The 24,031-nt window shown below is 45.7% G+C and overlaps 1 protein-coding gene across 7 annotated transcripts in view; it reads right to left on the bottom strand.

Moving 5' to 3' along the window:
- Nucleotides 1-24,031, bottom strand: part of PTPN3 (protein tyrosine phosphatase non-receptor type 3) — a 109,789-nt gene that overhangs the window by 18,660 nt on the left and 67,098 nt on the right. For 6 of the 7 annotated variants that reach the window (XM_057548560.1, XM_057548561.1, XM_057548559.1 and 3 more), the window contains 8 exons: nucleotides 23,301-23,435; nucleotides 20,993-21,169; nucleotides 15,196-15,291; nucleotides 12,192-12,378; nucleotides 11,951-12,025; nucleotides 10,852-10,908; nucleotides 9,640-9,796; nucleotides 6,994-7,154 (listed from right to left, as the gene is read on the bottom strand). In XM_057548560.1, the coding sequence (XP_057404543.1) occupies nucleotides 6,994-7,154; nucleotides 9,640-9,796; nucleotides 10,852-10,908; nucleotides 11,951-12,025; nucleotides 12,192-12,378; nucleotides 15,196-15,291; nucleotides 20,993-21,169; nucleotides 23,301-23,435 (1,045 nt within the window). The remainder of the gene's footprint in view (nucleotides 1-6,993; nucleotides 7,155-9,639; nucleotides 9,797-10,851; nucleotides 10,909-11,950; nucleotides 12,026-12,191; nucleotides 12,379-15,195; nucleotides 15,292-20,992; nucleotides 21,170-23,300; nucleotides 23,436-24,031) is intronic. The other variant, XM_057548562.1, reaches the window with a different exon arrangement.

Consider the following 24,031-nt stretch of genomic DNA (forward strand, 5'->3'; position numbering starts at 1 on the left):
AAAATTAAAAATTTTTTACAAAAAGTTGGGTGAACAAAGCTAAGATTTTTTTTTTTTTTTTTTGCCTTTAGAAGGATTGACAACACACTCATTTTTATGCCTGCCTTGCCAAGGCTAACATTGAACCCTATTCCCACTGAACTGCTTCAGTGCTATTCACACACCTAGTTTCTGAAGGTGTTAGCAGTTGGTTTTCAAGTTCTTTTAACTTATGGACTCTTCTCCAGACCTTGTGAGCTGCATGGCAGGCTGGGTGTGAAAACACTGCCCAGAGAAGGGTGGTCCGGAGTGGACAGAGATGGGCTGGAAACACAGGTATGTCTTTCTGGATGGATCAGGGATGGGAGGTAATGAGCTGAAGACTATTATATTAGCCAGAATTTGAGAAAAGGCTCTTTCAAGAACTACTCATTGGAATGATACAGTTTGCTTTGTTCATTCTTGGGCTAAAGGTATGTGAAGCAGGCAAGAGCTCCTAGTCTTTAAGATCCCTTAAATTCTGCCCTAGAATGAGAGCAACCCAGAGGCTGGAGAAGGTCACAGGGACGGAGGGTTATAAGATCACTTAGTTTTATTAAAATCTTAATTTTTTATGTCCTCAAGTGCTTTGTTCTCATCATATCCGAGTGTAGTTCTAAGCAGCTGTGAAAGTAAGGGTGAACTATAAGAAGATCAGCTGAGAGGGTTTGCTATGGAACAACCGTATTTAGATTGCAGCATCAATATCACCGGCTCTGGCCTCCAGAGACAAAAACTGAACAGTGGGAGCTGGAGTTGACCAGCACGGTTCGGGGAGGGATAAGACATACAGTTTTCCAGTTTAAACATTCCTCCTTTGAAAAAATCATCTAAAAGTAGAGAGAGGGCATCAGGAGATGACTCTGATCTCCTCAGACTTTTGGTCCAACCAAAGATGTGAAACCTGCTCACATCCCTCAGATAAAGGCTTCGGACACCCACTTGGCTCCAACCAGCAGATGCTGGCAAGGGCTGGAACAATGGAAGCAAGCACCCCATCAACTGTACAACCAGATGAAGGGGGAATTCTCACTGGAGTTCTTGAAGACTGAGAACCCAAGAAGGGGGAAGAAAAAAGGAAAAGACAAAAAAAAAAAAAAAAAAATGGAGGGACTGGAAGGGACAATGAGTAAGGAGAGCAAATAGTAGAAACAGACGCCCTCTCATGCCCTTGGCAATAACCCAGAGTCTAGTACAGGGCAACGACTTTCAAAACACCTATTTACCGTGCTTTCTGTATCAAGCACTAAACTGTGGTCTCCATGAAGCAGGTGTCTTGTTCGTTCTGTTCACCACCATAAACCCTAGGCCAGCATTGTGCCTGGTACATAGTAGGTGCTCAATAAAATGTTTAGAGTCAAGCAATAACGGGATCTGCTGCTGGACAAAGGGTACAAAGTACTTGAGTAAAGCAGGACGAGAGGTGGCATGGAGGCATGTAACTAAGCTAAGGGTAGCCCGCTTTTCATGAAGGCCTCGAGAGGTTGTCCTCCACTTCGCAGACCTAAGAACAACTTACTGCTCACAGACAGCTCGTCCACACTGGGGACTTCCACTTTCCCTTGTACCTGACCCAGTCAGAGAGCAAGGACACTGCTGACGGGGTACTCAGAGTTTCTCCCTACCTTCCTGTAAAGGTTTGCTGAAATGAACTGACATCGTTGCTGGCAATTTGGGGACTTTCAACAGTGCTACTTTATTATTATTATTATTTTTAATAGTGCTACTTTAAATCACAGTACCAAATGCAGATCCCAGTGCTGGCGTACTCAAGTATTCTTGCAGCGTCCCTTTCACAGATAAATACTTGACGATGAGGTGGGGTGGCAATTCCTTTAAATGGGTCCCCGGCACTTGAAATGTAAAGGCCACACACGTGGTCATTCCAAAGCCCGCTGTTCTCTCCCTGTATTCCAAGTGTTATACTTGATAATGTCTGCCTTTCTTAAAAGAAAAAAAAAATTTGAAAAATTAAAAAAAAACTTTTAGTATGAGCTCTACTCTTGAAGGTACACCTACATGAGTAAGTCTTCAGCTGCCTTTGTCCTTCCAAATCAACTTTTATAACGATCACAGCAACCAGTAAGTCATCTGTTTTGACAGGGATGGATGTTTCTTACAATGGATGATGTAGGAGTGGGTTCGGGAGAAACAGTGGTCAGAAGAGAGAAAAAGATGGCTTCTGGTTTTGGCAAAGAGGGAAGATGCTGAGGTGGGAGGGGCGGGGGTATCCGAGTTTGACACGACCTTTGGTGGAGCCTTGTAGCCACTGCTCTAACTCCTCAGTCCTGAGAGGTGGGAGGATAAATGTTTCTCATTTCCTATCAACTGCATCCCACAAGTCTCCAAGGAGCTTGCAAGGCCACTGGATGAGGATGGGCACAAGGGGCCTTTGCTTGCTGGGAAACCAGTTCTCAAAGGACAGTTAGCACCATCACTTAGCTTTTATCCAGCACCGTCTATACCAACTGCACACCCTTTCCCTTGCCTAAACAGAAAGCTCAACGCAGGGAAAAAGCATGAAATGAGCCACAAATTACTCTCAGGAAGGAATGACCCTGGGGCTGAGTCAACGAGTTCTTCAGAGGAGGAGAGCATCCTGGAGGTGGTAATGGACTTGGAGCCTTGTGAACCCCAAGTCTGGGCGCCTTTATACGAGAGACAGAGGAACGCCCTACCTTGCCTGAACACAGTATTTAGGCAGTTCGAGCCTGGTCACAAATGCGGCAAACTGCTCACATTGAGTAGCTCACACTGTGTAGCTCCTGGAGGGAAGGGCTCATATCAGAGGTTGAGTGAAGAACTGGGTCATACCTGGTGAGTTCTGACAATGGACTTTTCAACATAGATTCTAATCCCAGCTCTGTCTCTGACCAGCTGGGTGACACTGGGCAAGTTCCGTAGCCTCTGAGCCTTGTTCTCTCCACTTATAAAGGAGTGATCCAAATAATTCTGGCCTTATCTGTCTCCCGGAATTGCTGTGAGAGTCAACTGAGATGACATATGTGAGACACACTTGGTAGACTCCAAAGTGCTATAGAAATGCTAATTATTAAGCGTGATTTTATTACAGCTGGGACCAAATGCTTTCTAGAACACATTTGTAATTGTTTCTAAAAGCCATGGGAGGGACAGGGGAATTCCATTAATGAAGAAAATGCTTCAAAGCAAGCTTTGCTGAAAACCAGCTTGTCACCACAAGAGGGATTCCATCCACTGCCCAGCTACCCCAGGACAGGCCCTTTGTGCCACAGAGTGGGTGGCATGGGCACTTGCTAGAAACCAGCTCCCACTTCCTGCTCCTGTTCAGAGCACAGCCTCCGACAGCCAAGCCGCCCACCTGCTGACGGCACTGGAGGAGAAGCAGGTGGGGAACCAGAATAGCCAAGACTCTGGGAGTCAGACAGTACTGGGTTCCACCTCTTGTGTGGACTGGGCAGGTTCTTTAGACTCCTCTATTCATAAATGATAATAGTTGTTGCTTTTTGCACGCTGACTGTGCGTCAGACAACGCATTAAGTATTTATCTCATCTAACTCTTACAACTAGCCCACGAAATACCCAATTTACAGATGGGGAAGTAGAGGCTACAGAGGTTAAGGGATGTGCTTGAGGTCACACAGGAAATGAGTGGTAGCGCCAGGATCTGAAGCCTGCTTGGCTCCACGTGGCTAGACAGCATCTCAGATCTTTTCTAGCTCTGATGTCATGCTATTCTAACGACTCTCACATGGAAACAGCACGTTGTTGTTACCTATATCATTACACAAAGGTTCTACAGCTGTTAAGAGAACAAGCTCCATGAGTTAAGCCTGCCTGGTTTCCAATCAGGCTATGCCATTTACTGTGAGATAACCTCTCCAAGACTCTGATCCAGCCCTACAGCAGGCTGCTGGGAGAATGCTGTGAGACGAAGCCTATAAAGCCCTTGGCACATAGTAAGTGCGCATTAAAGGTTTCCATTTGTCTTCCTTTAGGATTCCCCTCCTCTAGCAGCTATGTAAGACAACTTCTCCCACCTCTAGCAGTGGTTGTTAAATTGTGTTCCACAGTCTAGGGGTCCTTGGGGGGCAGTGTGGAGACTGAAAGGCAGGGCTCCGTGGATCCCACCAGCTCCGTCACAGAGCAGATCTGCTGTTATCTGTTCTGTATTTTGGAATTCTGTAAAAATTTATTTATTTAAAAAGGTTTTTCGACTTAATTTCTAGGAAACGTTTAAACTAAATGAAGGAAATGTGTAGGTACTAAAATTTAACCCTAAAAATTCTATGTTCTCCATATCTTATTTCTTCTGTAGTCCAACCATAAGCTCTAAAGGCAGGACTTAGGATGGGCAGCAACGGGACAATGGTTCTGGTACGATCTTTACGCTCCCATCCGCAGGATCAGCTTGTGCATTAAAACCTCCTGGTGATCTTGTTAAGAAGCAATATCCAGGCCCCCGCCCAGTGCAGCTGATTCAGTAGCTGTGGGCTGGGCCCGTTTAAAAAAGCTCCTCAGGTGATATCCATACAGATGGTCAGGGTGTCACCCTTTGAGGACTACTACTTAAAAACACAGGGGCACAAGTGGGTACTTCTTTCTAAAGCATTTTCTATCTTCCTAATGAATTTCAATGAACATTGTTCAAGGAAAACCTGATAGGGGATTCCCATATGTAAAACACGAAAAGTGGAGGGGATTTTCTGGAGCACCGGTGAAGACCAGGCACCGTCTTTTTCCTCACCAAGAGCCCACAGCGCCTCCTTGTGGACAATCTTATCAAAGAGACCCGGTTCGTCTTGGGTGAAGGGCTTCCATCACCTGGAGACATCTCCCAGGACCCCTTGAGCGCTGCTCACCCCCGGGGAGGCCTGTTTCCCTACCTGACACCCTCTGAGCTTAGTCTGCATTAGGGTCCAGGAGGCTGTGACCCTCCTGGAATACCCTCCCCTCCACACTTAATCCCACCCACCCTCTATTAACACTACATCTCACCCCAGAGGACCTCCTGGAATCCTCTCACCTCCAGTCCCTACAGAACATACAGTCTGTGGAATGAAATCTCACCCTAGCTTGGTCTTTAGCTGTTTCTGGGACTCGCGATACATTCCCACAAATATACCAAAATTAGACCGTAAGCTCCTTGGGGTCAGAAATCCCCCTTCTCCTTCCCTCACTGTGTTCCTGATCTAGCATTTGGCACATGGTGAATACCTAATTCTCGCTGAATGAAAGAACAAATGACTCCACAGTGCCGTTCCCCTCTGGCTTTCCCTTCCAACTCCCTCCAAAAAGAATAAAACTGGTACATTCTGACTTTTAAGTGCTCCTTGTTTCAATTATTTTGGAGAGTGTTTAAAAATAATTGAGTTTTAGTGTTTAAAATGTATGTCTCGGGGCTTCCCTGGTGGCGCAGTGGTTAAGAATCCGCTTGCCAATGCAAGGAACACAGGTTTGAGCCCTGGTCCGGGAAGATCCCACATGCCACGGAGTAACGAGGCCCGTGCGCCACACCTACTGAGCCTGCGCTCTAGAGCCCGCGAGCCACAACTACTGAAGCCCTTGCACCTAGAGCCCATGCTCCGCAACAAGAGAAGCCACTGCAATGAGCGGCCCATGCACCGCAATGAAGAGTAGCCCCTGCTCGCTGCAACTAGAGAAAACCCACGTGCAGCAATGAAGACCCAATGCAGCCAAAAATAAATAAAGTGAATAAATTAAAAAAAAAAGTATGTCTCAATTTTGAGTTTTGCAATGCAAAGCCAGAGGATACAAGCTCTACATTGTCTTCTTTTAAAATCGTAAGCCTACCTAGCCTCCTGCAGGCCCCTGGAAAAAAAGAGCTATCTCTCTTTGTAGATATTCAGTATATGTCTATCAATTCTATCCAAGTAATTATATTATTCCTACCCTCTTATCCTGATTTCAGCTTATTTTTTGTCTATATTATCTGTCAAGGCTGTTAAGTTCAAAATTCCCTATTGATTGTTTTTGGTGGGGTCAATTCACCTTTCACTTGTGGGTTTTACATTTTACTATTGTTCAATACACGTTGCTTTAATAATGTATTTTATTTACATTCTATTCCTTACACCATTACAGAATAAACCTTTCTCTCACACAAGACTCTCTGCTTTGCTTCTTTCTTGTTTGATACTCACATTACTCATGCTTTCCTGAATCAATATGCAGTCACATATATCTGATAAATTTCCTAGTTTTGCTTCTGTGACTTTTTCCTTTATACAACTTTCTAATAAACTATGCAGTGCAGATTTCTGCTTTTGAATCTGACCTGAGACTCTCTTTCCTAATTTAGGAATCCAGACTGTGTATGTTGTCATTAATCATGATCAATTTTCTTTCATTGGCCTACTTTATGCTTCTTTGTGCTCTTCTGTTATCTTTTTACTGCACGAACTACTCTGTTTTCTACAACATTTTAAAAATGTGGAAGACAAACATATTGTGTTTTCATTCTGTTAGTGATCAGTAAAGCTGACTAGAAAACAGTCTCTTGGGTCCTACTTTGTTTTGTAAAGTCTCTGCATGTGCCTTTGTCAACAGTCTCAATTCCATGAGTAGAGGTCGCTCCTGGGGAGGGAAGATGTGGTCTGACTTTGGTTTCGTGTCCACATGGTTCTGGGGGACTTGGGAAGCCCAGCCCCTGTGCCCTCACGGGGCCCGGCTCCTCCATCATCCCTCCGCACCCACCCGCGCCGCCTCTCCACTACCTTCGACTGCCGAGTGTTCTGAGCTTTTGTGTTGGCAGCTAAATATGCTCAGAGTCTCACCTCCTCGATTTCTGACGTTTCTCCATGACTACTGATCGTTACTAGAGTGGGGGGGGCAAGCGATGGGCCGTGGTCCCCAGCCCGCTTTCTCCCTGAGGTCATGAGTCCCTGTGTGGTCCCTCCATGAGCACAGCTGCCTGGTGACTTAGATGACCTGGCAGCAGCTGAGCAGCCCACCGAGGCACTGGGGGTCTCTTACCTCAAACTGGATCAGCACCGTCCCGCTTTCGAGGCCCTTCTTTAGCTGTTCCATGGATCCCTCCAGCGTGTCCCCACCCTCCGGACACACGGGGAAAATGGCCTCTGGGAAAAGCTGGTTCAGTTCATCTTCAGATTTGATATCGGCAAACGAGTGGACAGCTGTAGCGGACAAGAAAGAGCTTGTCTGGCTTGTGCAGCCACGTGCTGGGTGATAGGATTCCTCCCCCCAAATTACACTTATGACACCTGAATGCAGAGGTTTTAAAACATCTTATTAAATGATTAAGCACATGGTAATCATTTTCGCCAAAGATACTACTTCTCGTTGAATGATTCAATATGTACTAATTATACAAAATGACATACTAACCTTGCTGGTTAGTTATAAATGATGGTGTTTAGTACTCAAGAGGCTTTTGCCAAAGGTAAGAGAAAGGGAAAGGACATTTTTAAAGAAAACAGATTTTCTCCCTTTGCTCTCTGTGACCTGGTTATTCTTCTACCCCTGCTCTTCCTTCCTTCTCCGGTCCCTTTCATTTGCTCCCTTAAAACAGGCATTTTCCCAGGAAACTGGTGCGGGGTCTGGCCCTCTCTTCACACCACCACCGCCCCGCAGAGCTCAGTCAGTCAGTCTCTAACTCAAGGCCATTGTTAGGTGGGAGGCTCCCAAGTAAACATCTCTAGTCTCCTCTGTGCTTCCTCTTTGGAAATCTCCCTTCACATCAGACTCAATATGGGTAAAAACAAACAGAGGACCCCCTCTCCCCAACCAGGCACAATACTTCCCAGCCTCACGTGCCTCTTTCTGTCTAGTCACTTCAAACTTTGGGATCATCTCTGAATGTTCCCTTTCTACCCAGAAAGAGAAGTCACTTCCCTTACTCAAGAGCCTTCAATGACTCCCCACTGCCTTCAAGATAACAAGAAAGGAGAAAGAAAGGAACAACTTTTGTGTTTTCCACATAGTTGAACTGAATCCTCACAACGCTGAACCAGCGGTCTTTATTCCCATTTTACAGATGAGGAAACTGACTCACAGGGCAAAAGAGTTGTCCAAAGTGACCCAGCCTGTCAGGGTGGAACACGGGAATTCAGTCCACATGTCTGACGCTAAAGACCACATTCTTTCCACTGACCACAGAAGCTCAGATCTTCTGCTTATTTTCATGATTTTTGTCATATCTGCTATTCCCTATGTTACTATTTATTTTTCTTTTAATCAACTCATTTTTTACTTGAATGTTTATTTTAAAAATGAACTTATCATTACAGTTATAGAAAATCAGTGGCACTGCTCTTTAAGCTCTAATAGTCTACAAACATCTGTTTCCCTCACCTCAAACAGGCGCCAGCCCTTTGCCATGGGTTGGTGGAGGACCCCCTCCCTGGCCTGGCCGGAATGCTCTCGTTCCAGCCCCTCATATTGGCCAGCATGTCACACGGCACTTCATGTGATGGACAGGCCTGCTCCCAATCGCTGGATTCCTTCCTTCTCTATGATCATGTGGCCTTACCAGACACACGGCAACTTACTTAACCTGTGTTGGCTTCCTCATTTGGGGATAAGAATACCAACCTTACGAGAACATTGTAAGAGTTGAAGAGGATAATTACGCAAAGCAATTAACACAGTGCAGGCACTTCGCTGGTGCTGCAGAGACATCAGCTACTGTCACTAGTGACACCTACTGTGTGTCGAGCATGGAGCTGGGTTTGGTGGGGATGGGTGGTGGGAGGAGGTGGGTAGGGGTCTGGAGAGATCTGGCAGGGCCTCACGGAGGAGGTGGGATGAGAGCTGGCACTGGGAGTTTCAGTGGGAACAGAGGAGGCAGGCATGAGGGGGTGTGGGCTGTGCCGACAACTGTGAGGCCAGAACGGAGATGCAGGGCCAGGGCTTGAGTCGCATACTTCATTTACCTGCAGTATTTGAGAGCTGGGAAGGAGGATGCGAGGACTCGGCTTATTGCTTTATAACAACAACAACAACAACAATAATAGTAGCTGTATTCAACAGAGGTTGCCTTTCAAATGCCCACCAAGTACTGGGAAGCATCTTTGATGCCTTCCAGTATGAGTATCATTTAATCTTCCGAGGGACCCTTGGAGGTAGCGACTGTGTTATCCTCATTTTACATTAGAGGAAACTGAAACACAGACTGGGTAAGAAACTTGCTCAAGGTCCCTGAACCCAGTGGGAGGCAGAGTTCGAACAGCCCCAAGGCAGCCAGGTTCCTGCCCCACTCTGCTTACTGCCTCTGCAACAAAAACCAAATGCACATGAATAAAATATATAACCTGGTCCTTTGAGGAAGGGTTGAATATGCAAATGCAGGCAGGGCCTGGCAGCTTAGAGGGGTGTGTGAAGTGGGCTGAGTTGGGCCCGGGAGGCATGGGGGAGGGGAGGGTCACACCTAGTATAAAAAGGGGTGGGAGGGTGCTGCCTACCTGCAGAGGACTGGCCATGAGGGGCGGGGCCCTGTGGGGGCAGATCTCCATATTTTTCAAGGGAGAAGTCGGCCATCAGGTGGTCACGGGAAAGCCCTTGATTTTCCCATGTTGGCTACAAGTGCAACATCGCAAAACCACGGAACAGGCTGGGGAAGGCCCTCTTTGCTACGGCTCCTCCCCCGCGGATGGCTGTTACCTTTTCTCCTGATCACCAGGGCCAGCTCCCGTGTGTGCGACTCCCGGCTGGCTTTGATGAACATCACCACTTGGTCATGGGTGTGTTCTGAGATGTCCCGGCCGTTGATTAGCACGATTTGATCCCCTTCGTTCAGCTTAGGAATGCAGGTGTCCGCCTGAACGGGGGAAGAGCGAGTTTCTTCTGTTACCGTAACACAATCCTCAAGGGAAGAACCTGATGTTTTCTGAGCCCCGACACTTGAGACACTGGAGACCGTGACCAAGCTCTCTTCTTCTCCCTCAGGCATTACCGTCTTTATTTTTACCACCAATGCAATGTTGACATGGTAGCTGGCGGTGGGATTTTAAAGGAGTCCTGCTCAGAACCTACGTTATGAAACATTTCGGAGCAAAGCTAAGAAAACTACTGAGGTCATTTCTCTATGGTAGCCAGCCTTCACTTATTACTGTAATGTCATAATGACTTCAATGCCTCTATCTTTTGTTGTCTAGATTTGTGGTTAGAAAATGATTCGTCAGCTAAAAGCGAGTATTTATCTATCTTGTGATGGAGAAAGCCTTTGCAAACATAACCCCAAAGGCAGAAGCCATTATGGAGAGAAGCCATGCATTGAACAGTGTGGGAATGAAAGGCTTCTTAACTCACAGAGGCCACAAGCAGTAAGAAAAGGTAAACCACAAGCTTAAGAGTAAAACTCCCAAACGGGCACCTTCTTAGGAGGCACAGGGACCCTTTGGTGCTCACTGTTATACAAAAGCAAATCATCTCCTAGATGCCTAGAGGTCCAGACAGAGGGCTGAGGGTGGGGAGGGGGAGGGACACAGGGGCCGTGAGCCCACTCGGAGCAAGCAGAACAGCAAACTCTAAGCCCCAGTTTCCTTCTTTTGAGCAGGACTTCTACATTTCAACGTGCACACCAATCATCCGGGGATCTGGTTAAAATGCAGATTCTGGTCCAGGAGGTCTGGGGTGGGGCCCGACAGTCTGCATTTCTAATGAGCTCCCAGGTGGTGCTGGTGCTGCAGCTTCGGGGACCACAATGAGCAACAAGGTTCTGGAAAACACGGACTCCATTCTTTCTTTCTATCTATATGCATGCATTTACACACACTCTCTGCTGCCAGTAAAAAAGAAACAGGACACAGAAACAGAAATCTGTTACATTTAGGGGAAAGCAAACTTGGGAAATAACAGAATATGTTTACTTACAGGTGACTCTGGGTTTATCCTTGATACCACAAGAGGCATCTTTTGATCCACTCCTCCCTGTAAACATGTAGATTAAAAAACCACTTGAGTCGTTCACAGCAACAAAGACATGCAGATATCTCTGACACAAGGGAGGGCTCAAACTTCCCTTGAACTTATTCTAATCGCAGGCGTTGGCACCTTTCGGAATGACAAGGTTCCTGGGTCCCTGGGTCTAGTGGGCCAACCAGAAGGCTGCTCAGAGCCTCCCAATGCCATCCCCACCTTCCACAGACCAAAGATGCACTTGGAGGAAGCAGCCTCCTTTCAAAAAAATGCAAACATCCCCTGGGGAAGAACTCCAAAGCACAGCCCCTAAGTGCTGCTGGAAAGGGAGTTTTCAGTGCAGGAGAGGAGCTGTAGAAAGGTCCCATGTCATGAGGGCTTTTGACCTCTGAGAACAGGCTGTCAGCAGGGCTGCGGGTATTGGAAAGGAGTGTGTGATGGCAGCTGCGGGGTAGGCAGAAGAGACCACCTGCCCTCACTTTGCTCTAGAGTAGAGTAAACCTTTTCTGTACAGGGCCAGATATTACCTATCTTGGCTTTGTGGGACAGAGGGCTCTGTCGCAACTTCTCCACTCTGCCACCGTAGTGCCAAAGGAGCCATAAACCATTTGTAAATGAATGAGGTGTCTGTGTTCCAATAAAACTTTATTAGTAAAAACAGATGGGATTTGGCCTGCAGGCCATAGCTTGCAGAGCCTGCCTAGAGGGAGGCAGAGGAGGGTGATGGCCCTGCACTTGAACCACTGTTCTCTCTTAGCAATGCTGAGGGGTTCCCAACTCTCTGAGCCTTAGTGTGCATCTATAAAATGGGTCTTAAAATTCCAACTTCACCATTTAATAGAAGAACTCAATAAGATGATATAAATAAGTACACAGAGCAGGCACTCGGCATGAGGCAGCTACTATGGCCACAAAAAAAAGCTCCCAATTCTGAAGGCCGGGCCAATTTCCTTATGCAGCCTTGGGTACGTGGCACATTCCTAATGGAAGTTAAAAAGTCATCTAAAGATTGCTTCAGAGCATCAAATGTCCTTATAAATTGCACACAACATACCTTTAGATTAAATCCAAATTTTCCATCTTCATCTGGTGTGATGCGGATCAAGACTAAGTAGCCGTCACCATCATTCTGGAAAACGTCAGAAAATCATCAGTTATCTTACTTCTTTCTCCAGTGGTTGGTGATATGCTATTTTCTTTGAGTCATAACCACTTAATCGCCCGTAAGGCAGCCCTGCATGGGAAGCCTGGCTGGGTCGGCTGCCACTTCAGCTGCGGCACCTGACGTCACGCACCTTGTCACAGTAGTACTGGCTGGAGTCCTCGCTGGAGCTCCCTTTGGTCACCCTGTGGAAGTCCTCTAAGAACTGCTGATCGATGCCATCTGGGGAACAGGAGCCTGGAGCATTTGAAGATGGAGACACAGAACTGGATGACTTCTGGGTCAGGTAGCTTTGTGCTGGGTTGTTCTCGGATATACTCCTTCATCGTGGGGAAGGAGGAGATATTTTAATAACTGGATTAATATTTTATCAGAGCAAACATTACTGACTGTTGGGGCCTGGCATCTCGCGGCTGTCACCAATCCTTGGAACCTTAGAAGAGCTCCAAAGGTCAAGCCCAGGGCTCAGGCACATCCAGAGTCCACTGGCTGCCCATGTCCCCAACTGGCCTAAAGATCATCGCCTTTAGTTTTGGGGAAAAGGGGAAGGAGGGCAGGGTAGTACCAGGAACTGCTGAACACTCAGCTGCTTTGGAAGGGTGATAGGGAAATATGTCCAGCTATTCTGGTGCTCAATTATCGAAGCTCACCCAGATGCATGCGTCTCCAGCCCTTTTGAGAGCTTTTCCCTTCCATCTCACTCCCACTCATAGCTCTGCTTCACAGGACAGTTCGCTACCCAAAGGAAATGGGACTAACGTGGCATATTCAGGACAATTTATATGAATCCTAGTTTACATTATTCACCTGTGACATCCATTAATGCCTCCACTGAGATTATACGTTTTATTTTTCTCTAATGTAAGTCCTTTTGTATCTTGGAGCTGCACGGCCCAATATGGCAGTCACTAGTCACGTGTGGCTATTTAAATTTAAGTAAATTAAGATTAGAAAGTTCCTCAGTTGTACCAGTCACACTGCAAAAATGCTCAACAGCCACACGTGGCTAGAGGCTCCTGCACTGGACAGCGCAGTTACAGAACATTTCCATCATCGCAGGAAATTCTACTGGACGGCGTTATCTTTGAGAATTACAGACTATTGCAACTGAACAGACCTCTGTGGTCATCTGGTTCAACTCCCATTTCACAGATGAAGAAACAGGTCAAGAGACGCTGAGTGACTTGCCCAAGGTCACACAGCTTTCCCCTCACCTGACAGACAGGAGTCTGATGAACATGACTCCCCCAGCACCTCTCCCCTCTCCTCTCCTCACACCAGGTCTGCTCCTAAGACTCTCCCCTCTAACCTCTCAGGGCCACAGGGATGAACACGGTGTAGGACGCGCAACTTCTCTGCATCATGCGCACCCACACTAGACCCCTTCCAGAGCCACAGTCCTAGCAAAAGATGCCTTTAAAAGGCAACAGAATATGGGGTTGTCCTCATGTTCCACAGACTCCTCCATATTCTAATCTCATTCCAGGTTAGTGATGGGAACGGTGAGCAAAGACAGACATTCAGTGAAACAGACAGACAAAAGACAGCTGCTGCTGCCTCTTTATTTCAGGTCCTTATCCGTGGAGTTTTCATTAATGTAGTGCTTCTGTTTCCTAGCAAGTTCAAATTAGCTTACTTTAAATATAAAATCTGTATCATAGTCACACACAATGATTCACAATCTCAATTCATTTGAATAAAAAAATTCAGTGACAGAGTAGTAGAGAAGTAGAGCTATTTGCAAGAGAAGAGTTTGGCCTTAAGGTTTTCAAGTTGGATGGGAAGGCATTTCAGAGAGAGGATATTTTGTTATGTACTAGTGGTAAGTTTTCAGACTGAAAATAAATGAGACTTTAATTTACTTAAAAGGAAGCTAAAAAAAAAAATCCTCCCTAAGTTGGGCAACTTTTCTAAGTTTTGATGTTTATAAGAGCACCTCCTAGTGGCAGAAAGGGAAACCTGAAAGTTGCTAAACAAGATAAAGCCAAAGAGGTTTAGGAAAAGCTATTTCCAGCTCTAGGGGTGGACCTGAACCTTTACTGTGAAGATGCAAATAGCATTCTTACTTCAAACATTTGGAAGAATCTGGAGATGAGAGCGATGGAAAGGGTGATGACATTTAAACAGAAGAGCAAGGTGACAAAGCAGAAGACAACAGACTTTTCAGTAAACTGTAATGTATTTCTGTATTCATTATATTTATTTAATTTCTAAATTCTGAATTTCGAATTACATTATATGGAATTTAGACGACATCTTACAAGGTTTTAAAGTATTTTTCTGTTTCAGTATAAAATGTAATGGTCTATCCAAAACAGCCCATAGTACTAAAAATAACAAATTCAAAGTCATTATGTGTCCAATCCTATTTTCTTTTTTTTTTTTTTTTTTTTGGGATTTTATTTAGAATTTTATTGAATTTATAGATTAAATTAGGAGAAACGGATATCTCTGGAATACTGAGTTATCTAGTCCAATGAATGTGGAATATTGTTTTAATTATTTAGGTCTTCTTGAATGCTTTTTATAATTTTTTTGTTATAATTATTCACTTGTTTTATTTTTTCGATTCCACATATAGGTGATTATAACATAGAGTATGTCTTTTTCTGCCTGTCCAATCCTATTTTCTAAGTAGGGGTGGAGAGCTTACTTTTAGATGGAGATTTATTAAACATGACAATATTTTTTTGGCTGATCAACCGTGTACAGACGTTCCCTGTGGGCTGCAGTAATGCTCTGCTCAGTGTGGAGGATGGACAGACAGATGGTGAGGAGGACATGGAACGACAGGAAGCAACAGGAAGGTGGCAGCTGGACGCAGCACAGGGATGCCAGGAGTGAAGACGCCAAACCAAGTGGCCTTCCTCCCCACCTGGGCAGGACGTGAGGTGCAACCGAGGGGAGAGCCCAGTGGGTGAGGACGGAGAGAAGAGGGGAACTCCTGGGGTTTCAGTGGGTAACTGTGAAAGGGGCAAAGAAAAGGGTAGCAGGAGGGAGCTGAAGCAAGTGATTTGCTCCTGAGGCCATCGGGGAGACCGTCACTGCCGTTGGGGAGCCAGAGTGGCCAGGAAGGGACAGGCCACCCCAGCTCCCTGGGGTGAAAGGGGCAGAGACAGACAGACAGACAGACTGACCGGCAGACAAACGGGTGCTCGCCCTCAGAAGCCGATGCTTCAGAACTGTAAATGCGGTAGTCATCGGAAACAAAAGCCAGGACAGAGTTCATTTCTCTGAAGGGAAGCAAGGTTAGAGACAGTTAAAATGGCAGGATTTCCTCGGTGATGCTTTTTATACCACTCTTTCCTACACCCTAGAAAATGACAAAGACCCCTGCACCCCGCCCCCCAACAAACCTGTTAGCCAAGCAAAGCTGTGCTCCCACTGAGGGTTTCACAGCTCTCACCGGGCGCCCGCAAGGAGGCACTGGCTATGGTGGTGACAGAACAGGGGCCATTCCATGTGGCATTTCTCTCTCGAGTCTATGAGCTTCTGGAGGTTGGGAGAGACCCTAGTCCTCTGCCTATTCCTCTCCTAGCGTGCTTAACACACAGCCAGATATTTCACATGGCTCCTGACGTAAGGATCACCGAGTAACAGAAAGCATGTCTTCGTAGTATGGGTGTTACGACACGGAGACATTCTTCAGGTGATACTCTTATCTCTGCGATACATGCCAAGGGCCCGAGATCAAAACTTCACTCAAGAAGTTGCGGAGGTGGCTGAGGGAATGTGGGTCAGAGATGCCGCTGTCTGAGCTCTACGCCTCATCGTTAATGGAATCAAGGGTCATGCACCTGTCCCCAGGCTGCCCACTCAGATGTTGCGATACCTTAAGGGCAAGAAAGCACTTGTTAAATTTCAGTCAATTCATGCTTGAATTCTTTGATGAGAGTTTCTCATTGACACATAGCCTGCAGCAGCACCTACCATGGGGACCTGCTCATAGAAGACAGGTAACCAAAACTCGTTACAGTAAATCTGAGTCCTTGGCGTGCAGGTTAGATGCTGTGTGATGGTGCTCGTGTGATATGGGGACCTGCCGTGGAAGTGGCAGAGGGGGTACCCCCTGTAAAAACTTGGGAGCTTGTTTGTACTTTAGCCAAGGGCCACATCCTGCTTCATGTGACCGTCTCCCCATTCACCTGTCCATCCATCAGAGCAGTCACTGAATATCATGAAGTGCCAGGCACCACGCCAGGTTTGGGGGAAGGAGAGGTGAACAGGGCACTATCCCTGCCCTCAAAGAGCTCGCTGTCTAGTTTAAGATACAAAAGTAATCAAATATTATCATCATGCTGTAATGGAGACGCTCAGGTGTCTAGCGTACAGTGGGAGGCCAGGAGAGGCTTCACAGAGGAGGGGGCGCTTGAGTCTGAAGGATAAACCAGTAGAAGTTTAAACAGGTAGTCAAGAGGGAAGAAGGAAGTGTTGGGTTGGCCAAAAAGTTCCTTTGGGATTTTCCATAAGATCTTATGGAAGAGCCCGAACAAACTTTTTGGCCAACCCTATACTTTAGGCAAAACTCTAATAATAAAAAAACTTCAGTGGTATTTGCAGAGGCATGAAATGTTTAAAAAGCACAGAAAAGGCATTTAAGCAGGGGAGTGACATGCTTGGGCATACATTTCAGAAAAATAAGCCTGTTACCCTTGTTAAGGATGGTCTGGAAGGAGGAGAGGCTAGAGACAGGAGGACACTTAGGGCACTATTGCAACTGTCCCTTCGAGAGACGATGGCGGCTACACAGGGGCAGTGCAGGGCGGACGGCGGAGGGGTCCAGGTCAAGGGATGTTCACGAGGGAGAATCAACAGGTGAGAAACTAGATGACGCAGGCGGAAGAGAAGGAGTTGTCGAGGATGCCTGAAGTTCCCATCGGTGCCAACTGGGTGGTTCTGAAAGGTGGCCCCGCTCACCAAGACAGGAGGAGCCACAGGCTGGACAGAAGACAATGAGCTGAGGTCAGGCCAGGCTGGGTTTAAGGTATTTGTCAGCTGTCCACATGCAAGTGGCCCAAGACCAAGTGAAGTGCAGGCAAGGTGCAGGGCAAGTGGACACAAAACTCCTAATGAAACCCTGTCGCTGGCTGGTCTCCTGTGGGGAGACACAGCTTGGACAACTGGGTTGTCCAACTAGAGAACCGGCTGCCACACGGCAGGAGAGCTGCCCATCACCGGCAGGGTGACCAGGTGACAGGGCAGAGGGAATTCCTACACTGGCGATGCAGCTGAAGAAGGGGATTCCCAAAGTTCCTTCCAATGCAGAGAAGCTATTTAAAAACATTTTTCAAAATAGTGGTGAAATACACATAATATAAAATTTACCATCTTAACCATTTTCAAGTTTACAGTTCAGTAGCATTTAAGTATATTCACATTGTTGTGTGTACAGAAGTTTGGAAATAAAAGCCGACAGCTGTCCCCTGTCCTTGGAACAAGGCAGGCTCTAAAGAAGGAAGTAAGCAAATAGCAAAGGCACCACAATGGCATCAAGCCCCATTCACTGAGGAGAAGTTCTTCAAACACAACCCTCATCTGCCCTAAAATTTGTTTTCCTCCAGCTTCTGCTCTACAAAGTCATTTTTTCCTTTGGGAAACACCCTCTCCCATTTTTCTGGGTGGTGGGTTGTTTTTGTTTTTGGAAACTTCCTTCTCTGCAGATTTTGGCCTTGGCTCTGAAACAAGGAAAGGAACATAGAATGGCTGAGAGAGTAACAAGAGGACAGCCTACTCGGGCATAAAGCAAACTGCCGAGGATTCGTAACTAATCATAAACTTTGCTGCGCTGCTATAAATACGGAACAAACCAAGGTGACTTATCCACTAGGATGATGTTGAGTCTGAACTGCACCACTAGGTTTAGAGCCAAAGTCGAACCGCTCTTTTTTCTTCCTTTCTCTCTTTCTTCCTCTTGTTTACATGGGTACAGAACATTACACTTCATTCTTCTTTCTAAAAGGAACTCTCCTTGCTGTCTGTGATGTTATTCATCTGATTTCCGACAGGATACTTCCTTTTGCCTCTTAACACACTAATGTGCTGTATAAAGCATGTCCAGTGTTTCTTAAACATTTTGAAAATACTGTAGCCAACCCTGGGTATCCGTGGATACAACCAAGCACAGATCGAATTAAATCCGGGGATACGAAGGGCCAACCATACTTAGCCATTTTACGCGAGAGACTTGAGCATCCATGGATTCTGGTATCTGTGAGGGTCCTAGAACCAAGCCCCCTTGGATACCGAGGGATGACTGTACTCACTGAAGACACCACCGCAGTTTTTTCTCCAAGTACAGACTAACCTTCCCTTCTTGCCTTGGGCAACGGAGGACCACCAGACTCTCAGGGAGGCCAGCTGCCTCTGAAGACCCAGCAGAAGGTGGCTTCCTGCCAGCAGGAATGGGGTCCCCTACTTAAGTGAGGTGCTAGGGGCTGAACTTTTTCAACTGTTTGCCCCACTTGCAAAGCACAGCCGCTAACTCGATTCTGTGAGCCATCTACTGTTGGCTCACCTGGCAAAGCCATGGCAAGGAAGGCTGCTCTTGGATCACCATTATTTGCTACTTTTAACATTTCGCTGCTAAATAAAAAGTGCCCCAGGATGATACATCTTTGTATGTCTCACGGAGGAGTTTCAGGAAGAACCGATGTGCAATGCCTAGGGGTGAGTAGGGCTAGAAATTACTTAAATCGAACTGGGCTTGAGGAAGTGAATTCTCAGTTGAGTTTTAATAAACTTAAATAGCCACCTGTGTGTGGCTGTATTGGCCTGTGAAGGTCTAGATGCTCTAATTCCATGGTGGGGAAGGAAGATGGAATTATAGACCACAGAAGGAAGATCTGACCTAGGACCTGTAATCAGGCTTCTCAGAACCCACATTTGCCCAAACTCTCTTCTCCTTTCACCAAAGTGACAGAGCCCCATAGTGTGATGATGAAGGCTGATAATGTGCTATTTGCCCAGCTGGCCTGGAGGTCCCTGAAAGCAAAGGCTTGTCTAATTCACCTTCACATTCCCTCAATGAGCAGCAAAGGGTGTACAAAGTGTGGTGCAGGACTCGGCAATGAGTGTAGCCCTTTAAGACATCCATATACCACTGGACAGAATTCATCTCTCCTCCACCCAGCACCTGGAAATGTACTGTATCTGTGCTGCCCAATATGGTAGCCACTACCTATGTGGTTCTTTAGCACTTGCGATGAGGCTTGTGTGACTGAGGAACTGAACTTACATTTTATTTTATTTTAAATAATTTCAATCTGAATAGCCACATGTGACTAGTGGCTACTGTACTGGACAGGGAAGGTCCAGAAGCTCCACAATTCCATGATGGATTTGCAAACCACAGCAGGAGGATCTGACACGAAGGGTGTGACTGGGCATCCCAGAGCCCTCGGTCAGTTCCCTAAACCCTCCTTCTCCTTTTACCAAAGCAACACAGCCCCTGGCAGACTCAAACTGGCTCAAGTCATGCATGCCTGCACTCCTGCCCTTGTAGACCTAGAATTGCAAAACCAGTGTCACGCAAAGGAACTTACACCCTTCCACTGTAACCTCAACGAGGCTGCAAGTTGGAGCAAGAGACAGTGATCATTTCAACAAAAGCATCATCCAAGCTCAGGTCACAAGGAAATAATGACCAGAGGATTAATTAATCAGAGGTGTTAAGAACACAGATAAGCTGGAAGCTATGTTTGCTGTGGTCAGGGACAGCAGAGAGGTAGCAACCTCACACTTAAGGGCGATGTGAGATCTGTGATTCACCTGTGATGCCTAAAGTACAATCGGGATGCATTTAATGCTTTAATCCTAGTAGCTAGAGTGGTAAAAATTTACAGATTAACTGAAGTGCCTTCTTGCTAATCCTTTGCTATTAGGGGAAGCATTATATGTTTCTATATTTTGGGCACAGCATGGGACTTAACTGAATGGATACTCAATGACCATGGTTGACTTCCTAATAGATGATCCATTCCTATAATACTTTATGTCATTTAATTTACGATCTATGTCTTGTCCACCTCAAAAAATGATTTGAGATAGCTCACTCTAAAATGTGCAGATATGGTAGAACAGTGAATTCATTAAAACAAGAGAAAAAATAAGACCCATTAATAAGGCAAGGAAGGAAGAGTAGGGACTAGATCAGAAACCTGAGCTGTGGGAAGCTAATGCAATTGGGCCTGACATGCAGCTCTGAGCTCCCTGGTAATCAAGTCAAACAGGGAACTACTGAATTAGATATTATCTTACTGAATAATAAAAGGACTCAAGCCAGTGTTTTAGGAGAGACATATTTTCTCCTGACCTTGAAATGTGAAGGGAGTTTGTCACATTAAAAAAGGAAAGTGGGGACATAAAAGAATTTGATGCACACTGTCCTTGACAAAAATTTAACAAAGAAAATCAGAGATGTTCTCCGAATGTTTTTTCTTTATACTGACTATTCATTAAAAACAAAAAGAACAAAAACCTGAGGACATAATGTGGTTCTGAGAAGGCTTTCTGTGGACAGCTAGAAAATAAGCACATCTCCAGTGATGGGGAATCCTGCAGTGGTCAGACTCTGACAATCTAGAGAAATGCTACTATAGTTAACATGTCTACAACCTCTGGAGTACGAAATGGCTTAAACTGGGCTTTGCTCATGAACTGGCGAGAACACTATTCAGGAGAGCTAACAAGCGTGTGGACAGTATGTCACTGTTGCTGACAAAAAGCAGGGCAAGCTCTTGACCCCAGGCACACAGCTTGTCTTCCTGTCGGGGAAGGGAGAGCATGATGATGCTTGGCCTGGCAGAGAGCACCCCGGGGAGCTGGCTGCAGGCTCCAGCCCTTGCCTCCTCTTAAATGGCCATCGGGCCATTGAGCAAATTCCTCAACAGCCCAAACAAGCAGACGCAAAGAAAGAGAGGAACACAAGTTTCTTACTCTCGGTGTGGGCTTCGGTTCTGAGAAATCTCAGAATCGCTGTCTTTAGGGGACAGGGAGCCCTTGTAGGTGTAAAACACATCTTCAGTTTCAGTGATGTATGTCATTTCGTTCACAAGGTTGTCTGCGGAAGAGTGTCGTGGCTTTCGGATTTCGTGCCGGAGTCGAGGACTTCGCCTGGTGGGGAAAGGTTCAGTGTGAAGTGCTGAAAGCAGATTCTACTTAGGAATTTTATCAGACATCAGTGATCTAACTTTGTGCTCTGACCCTTCTAAGGATGCCTTTGCTGATGCTGTTGGAACTTAAGAGCCAGTTAACCCATTACTACACTAGAACCTACCAAGGGCCACATGGTCCCAGATATTCTTAGACCAGTGGTTCAGCTCCTCAGCTTTATGAACAGGCAGATGAGACTGGTTTTTGCTCTTTGGGAAGCTGTTGAGTGTTGATGTAGGGGGAGTTATTTTTCCAGGAGGACTCAAGCTCGCAATGTGTAAACAGGCTTTATTGACTGCTCATCAGACAATTTTTCTGATTCATTTGTATGGTATAAATAAGGGTTTAGAAGCTAAAGCAAGTTTTTCGGCAGACTTATTTCAACTACATCCCCTCATGCAAATCTCACTTGATCCAAGAAGAAATGTTTGCTTTTTAAAATATATCTCTTATGTGGTATTAGATGGGCATAGCCCCAGCACTGCCCTGTCACTCCAATAGCAGCAGTAGCTGTGTGACATGAGGCAAGTCACACCACCTCTCTGAGCCTCAGTTGTACCTACCTGGCTCCTGAAAATGAATCAAATGAAGCAATGTTCCCAGGATGCCTGGGGTGACACCTGGGGCAGCACCTGGGCATCGGCTCCTGCAGTGGGTGATCCCAGGCTACTGAGCTTTCTAAATTTCATTTTCCCTGTTTTTCCATCTTCCGCGTCTTTGTTAGCCATTTCTCCTTGGGACTGTCAGAGCCTCCACTATTTGCACTCCCCTTGGGCCCGGATAATCAATAACACTGTGTCCAAAGCAGAGTAGAAAGGTTTGTGATTCCTCAGAAGAGGACCTATAAATAGCAGTAAGAGCTACGGTCCACTGGCGTGGCAACACCAACTCCAGCTGTTCTCCTGGATGCTGTCCTGACCTCTGCCCTGGGGCCCTGGCACGGCTGCCTAAGAGACTTTCAGACAAATTAAGCTGCTACTTTATAGCATAAATTTACTACTATGGGATGAATGCCTAAATCTAGGAAACCAAGAACCAATCTACTCAGTCATGTTATGATTTCCAACACTAAACACCATCACCATCCCTGCCCAGAGCATTAGGCCCCAGTGGAGGGCCCTTACCCAGTGGCCCTGCACAACAGCTCCTTTTTTTGCCTGCATGTTAGAATGTTCCTTAGTCCTGGTAGCTCACTCCTCGAGAATTAATTTACAGGTGCACCCTATCATGAAATGAACAGAAAGCCATACCCTTATTTCAGGGTGGAGCTGGGGCACTGTTCCTGGCTTGGTTTCCCCTTCTGATGATACCTGGCTGTTTTGAAGGCATTCACAAAATGGCCTGATGTCTTTGAGGAACATTATAATAAAATAACAATAACAACAATAACAAAAACAACAATAACAATCATTCTACCTTGATCCTTTTTGTATAGCTTACAAAGCACTTGTACATTATGTCATTCAATCCCTTTACAGATGGAAAGACTGAGACCAGAGAGGTAAACAAACTTGTTAACGAACAGGAGAGTCAAAATCTGAGTCCGGGTCTTCCAGTTACAAACCCAGTGCCCTTCCCACTTTGCCAAACTGCCACTTCCTTCTTTTTAAGCTGAGTCCATCATCTTAAAAGTTGGCAGGCTACTTTCCTATGTGCATTTGCTACTGTTGCAGAGGGTCACACGTCCTTACATCAGTTGTATTACATACCTTTACTATGTTTTCTCAAAGTTTATTTTGTTTGATATTAATGGGAAACGTGAGATTAAATAAAGTTAAACATGCTTCTTTATCACAGGACTTCTCAAAACCTGAATGCGCTAATTTCAAGAGCAGCATTTCAGTAAGCTGCAGTGTTCAAATTTATTTAGACCAAATAACTTTTTAAAAAAGAACATCCCAGCCTCATACACTAAAGAAAATGTTTAGCTAGACTTGTGCATTTCACAAAAATAGTTACTTCTGCAACAGTCAAACATGCAAATGTAAACTCTGACCATAGGCCACCTGTAGTTAGGTTTTTATTTTTATTGAGTTTTTAAAAGAAGTAAAGTGTTTTTACTGGTGGGTAATACCAAAAAAGGAAGACATACCAGTTGGGAGTAATAGGTGGAGACCGAGACGGTAGACTCTTGGTTTCTAATTGTTCCACTGATAAAGATCTCTGCATGGCCGGGTTCCAGACCATCCCTCCAATCACTTTTTTGCAATACTGGTTATTTACAGACCTGAAAAACCAGATGTAGGTTCACTTTCTACACTGACATATTCAATGAGAAAGAAGTGACAGCATAAGTGAAACAGGTCTACACACACTCCCTCCCTGACGCATAACTGGTTAACACCTTGATGACCCCAGCAGAGGTTACCAGGAGTGGAGGTACACGGGTCAGAAGAGATTCCTTTCTGTCCTAGCTTTTCCTTATGTTATTTCTTCTCTTCGGGTGAAAAAATATTTTCTTGTCCTTACTATTTCAAGCAACAAAACTGCTTTCAGAATATAACCAAGCCTTACCAGATAGAAGGAATTTCAGGATTAACATTGAAATACAGTTCAAGTAACTTCAAGGAATTCTCACTTTACTCACACTGGCATGAGTACAAACATTAACCATCCTTCCCAGTGTTCTCTGTCATCCTAGCTGGCAGAGACCGTCACTGTAAATCACTCCGAACTCTTTAAGAGCAGACCTGAGGAAATATGCTTAGACAGCAGTTTCAGGCCATGTTCTCTGAATGTGCCACCCTGAAGGTTACTTTCAAATTTTATTTATACCTAGAGAATTTAAATCTCAGCTCTCTAGACCCCTCAGAGAATGAATTA

Source organism: Balaenoptera acutorostrata, chromosome 6, assembly GCF_949987535.1.
Source record: "Balaenoptera acutorostrata chromosome 6, mBalAcu1.1, whole genome shotgun sequence".
Classification (NCBI taxonomy): domain Eukaryota; kingdom Metazoa; phylum Chordata; class Mammalia; order Artiodactyla; family Balaenopteridae; genus Balaenoptera; species Balaenoptera acutorostrata.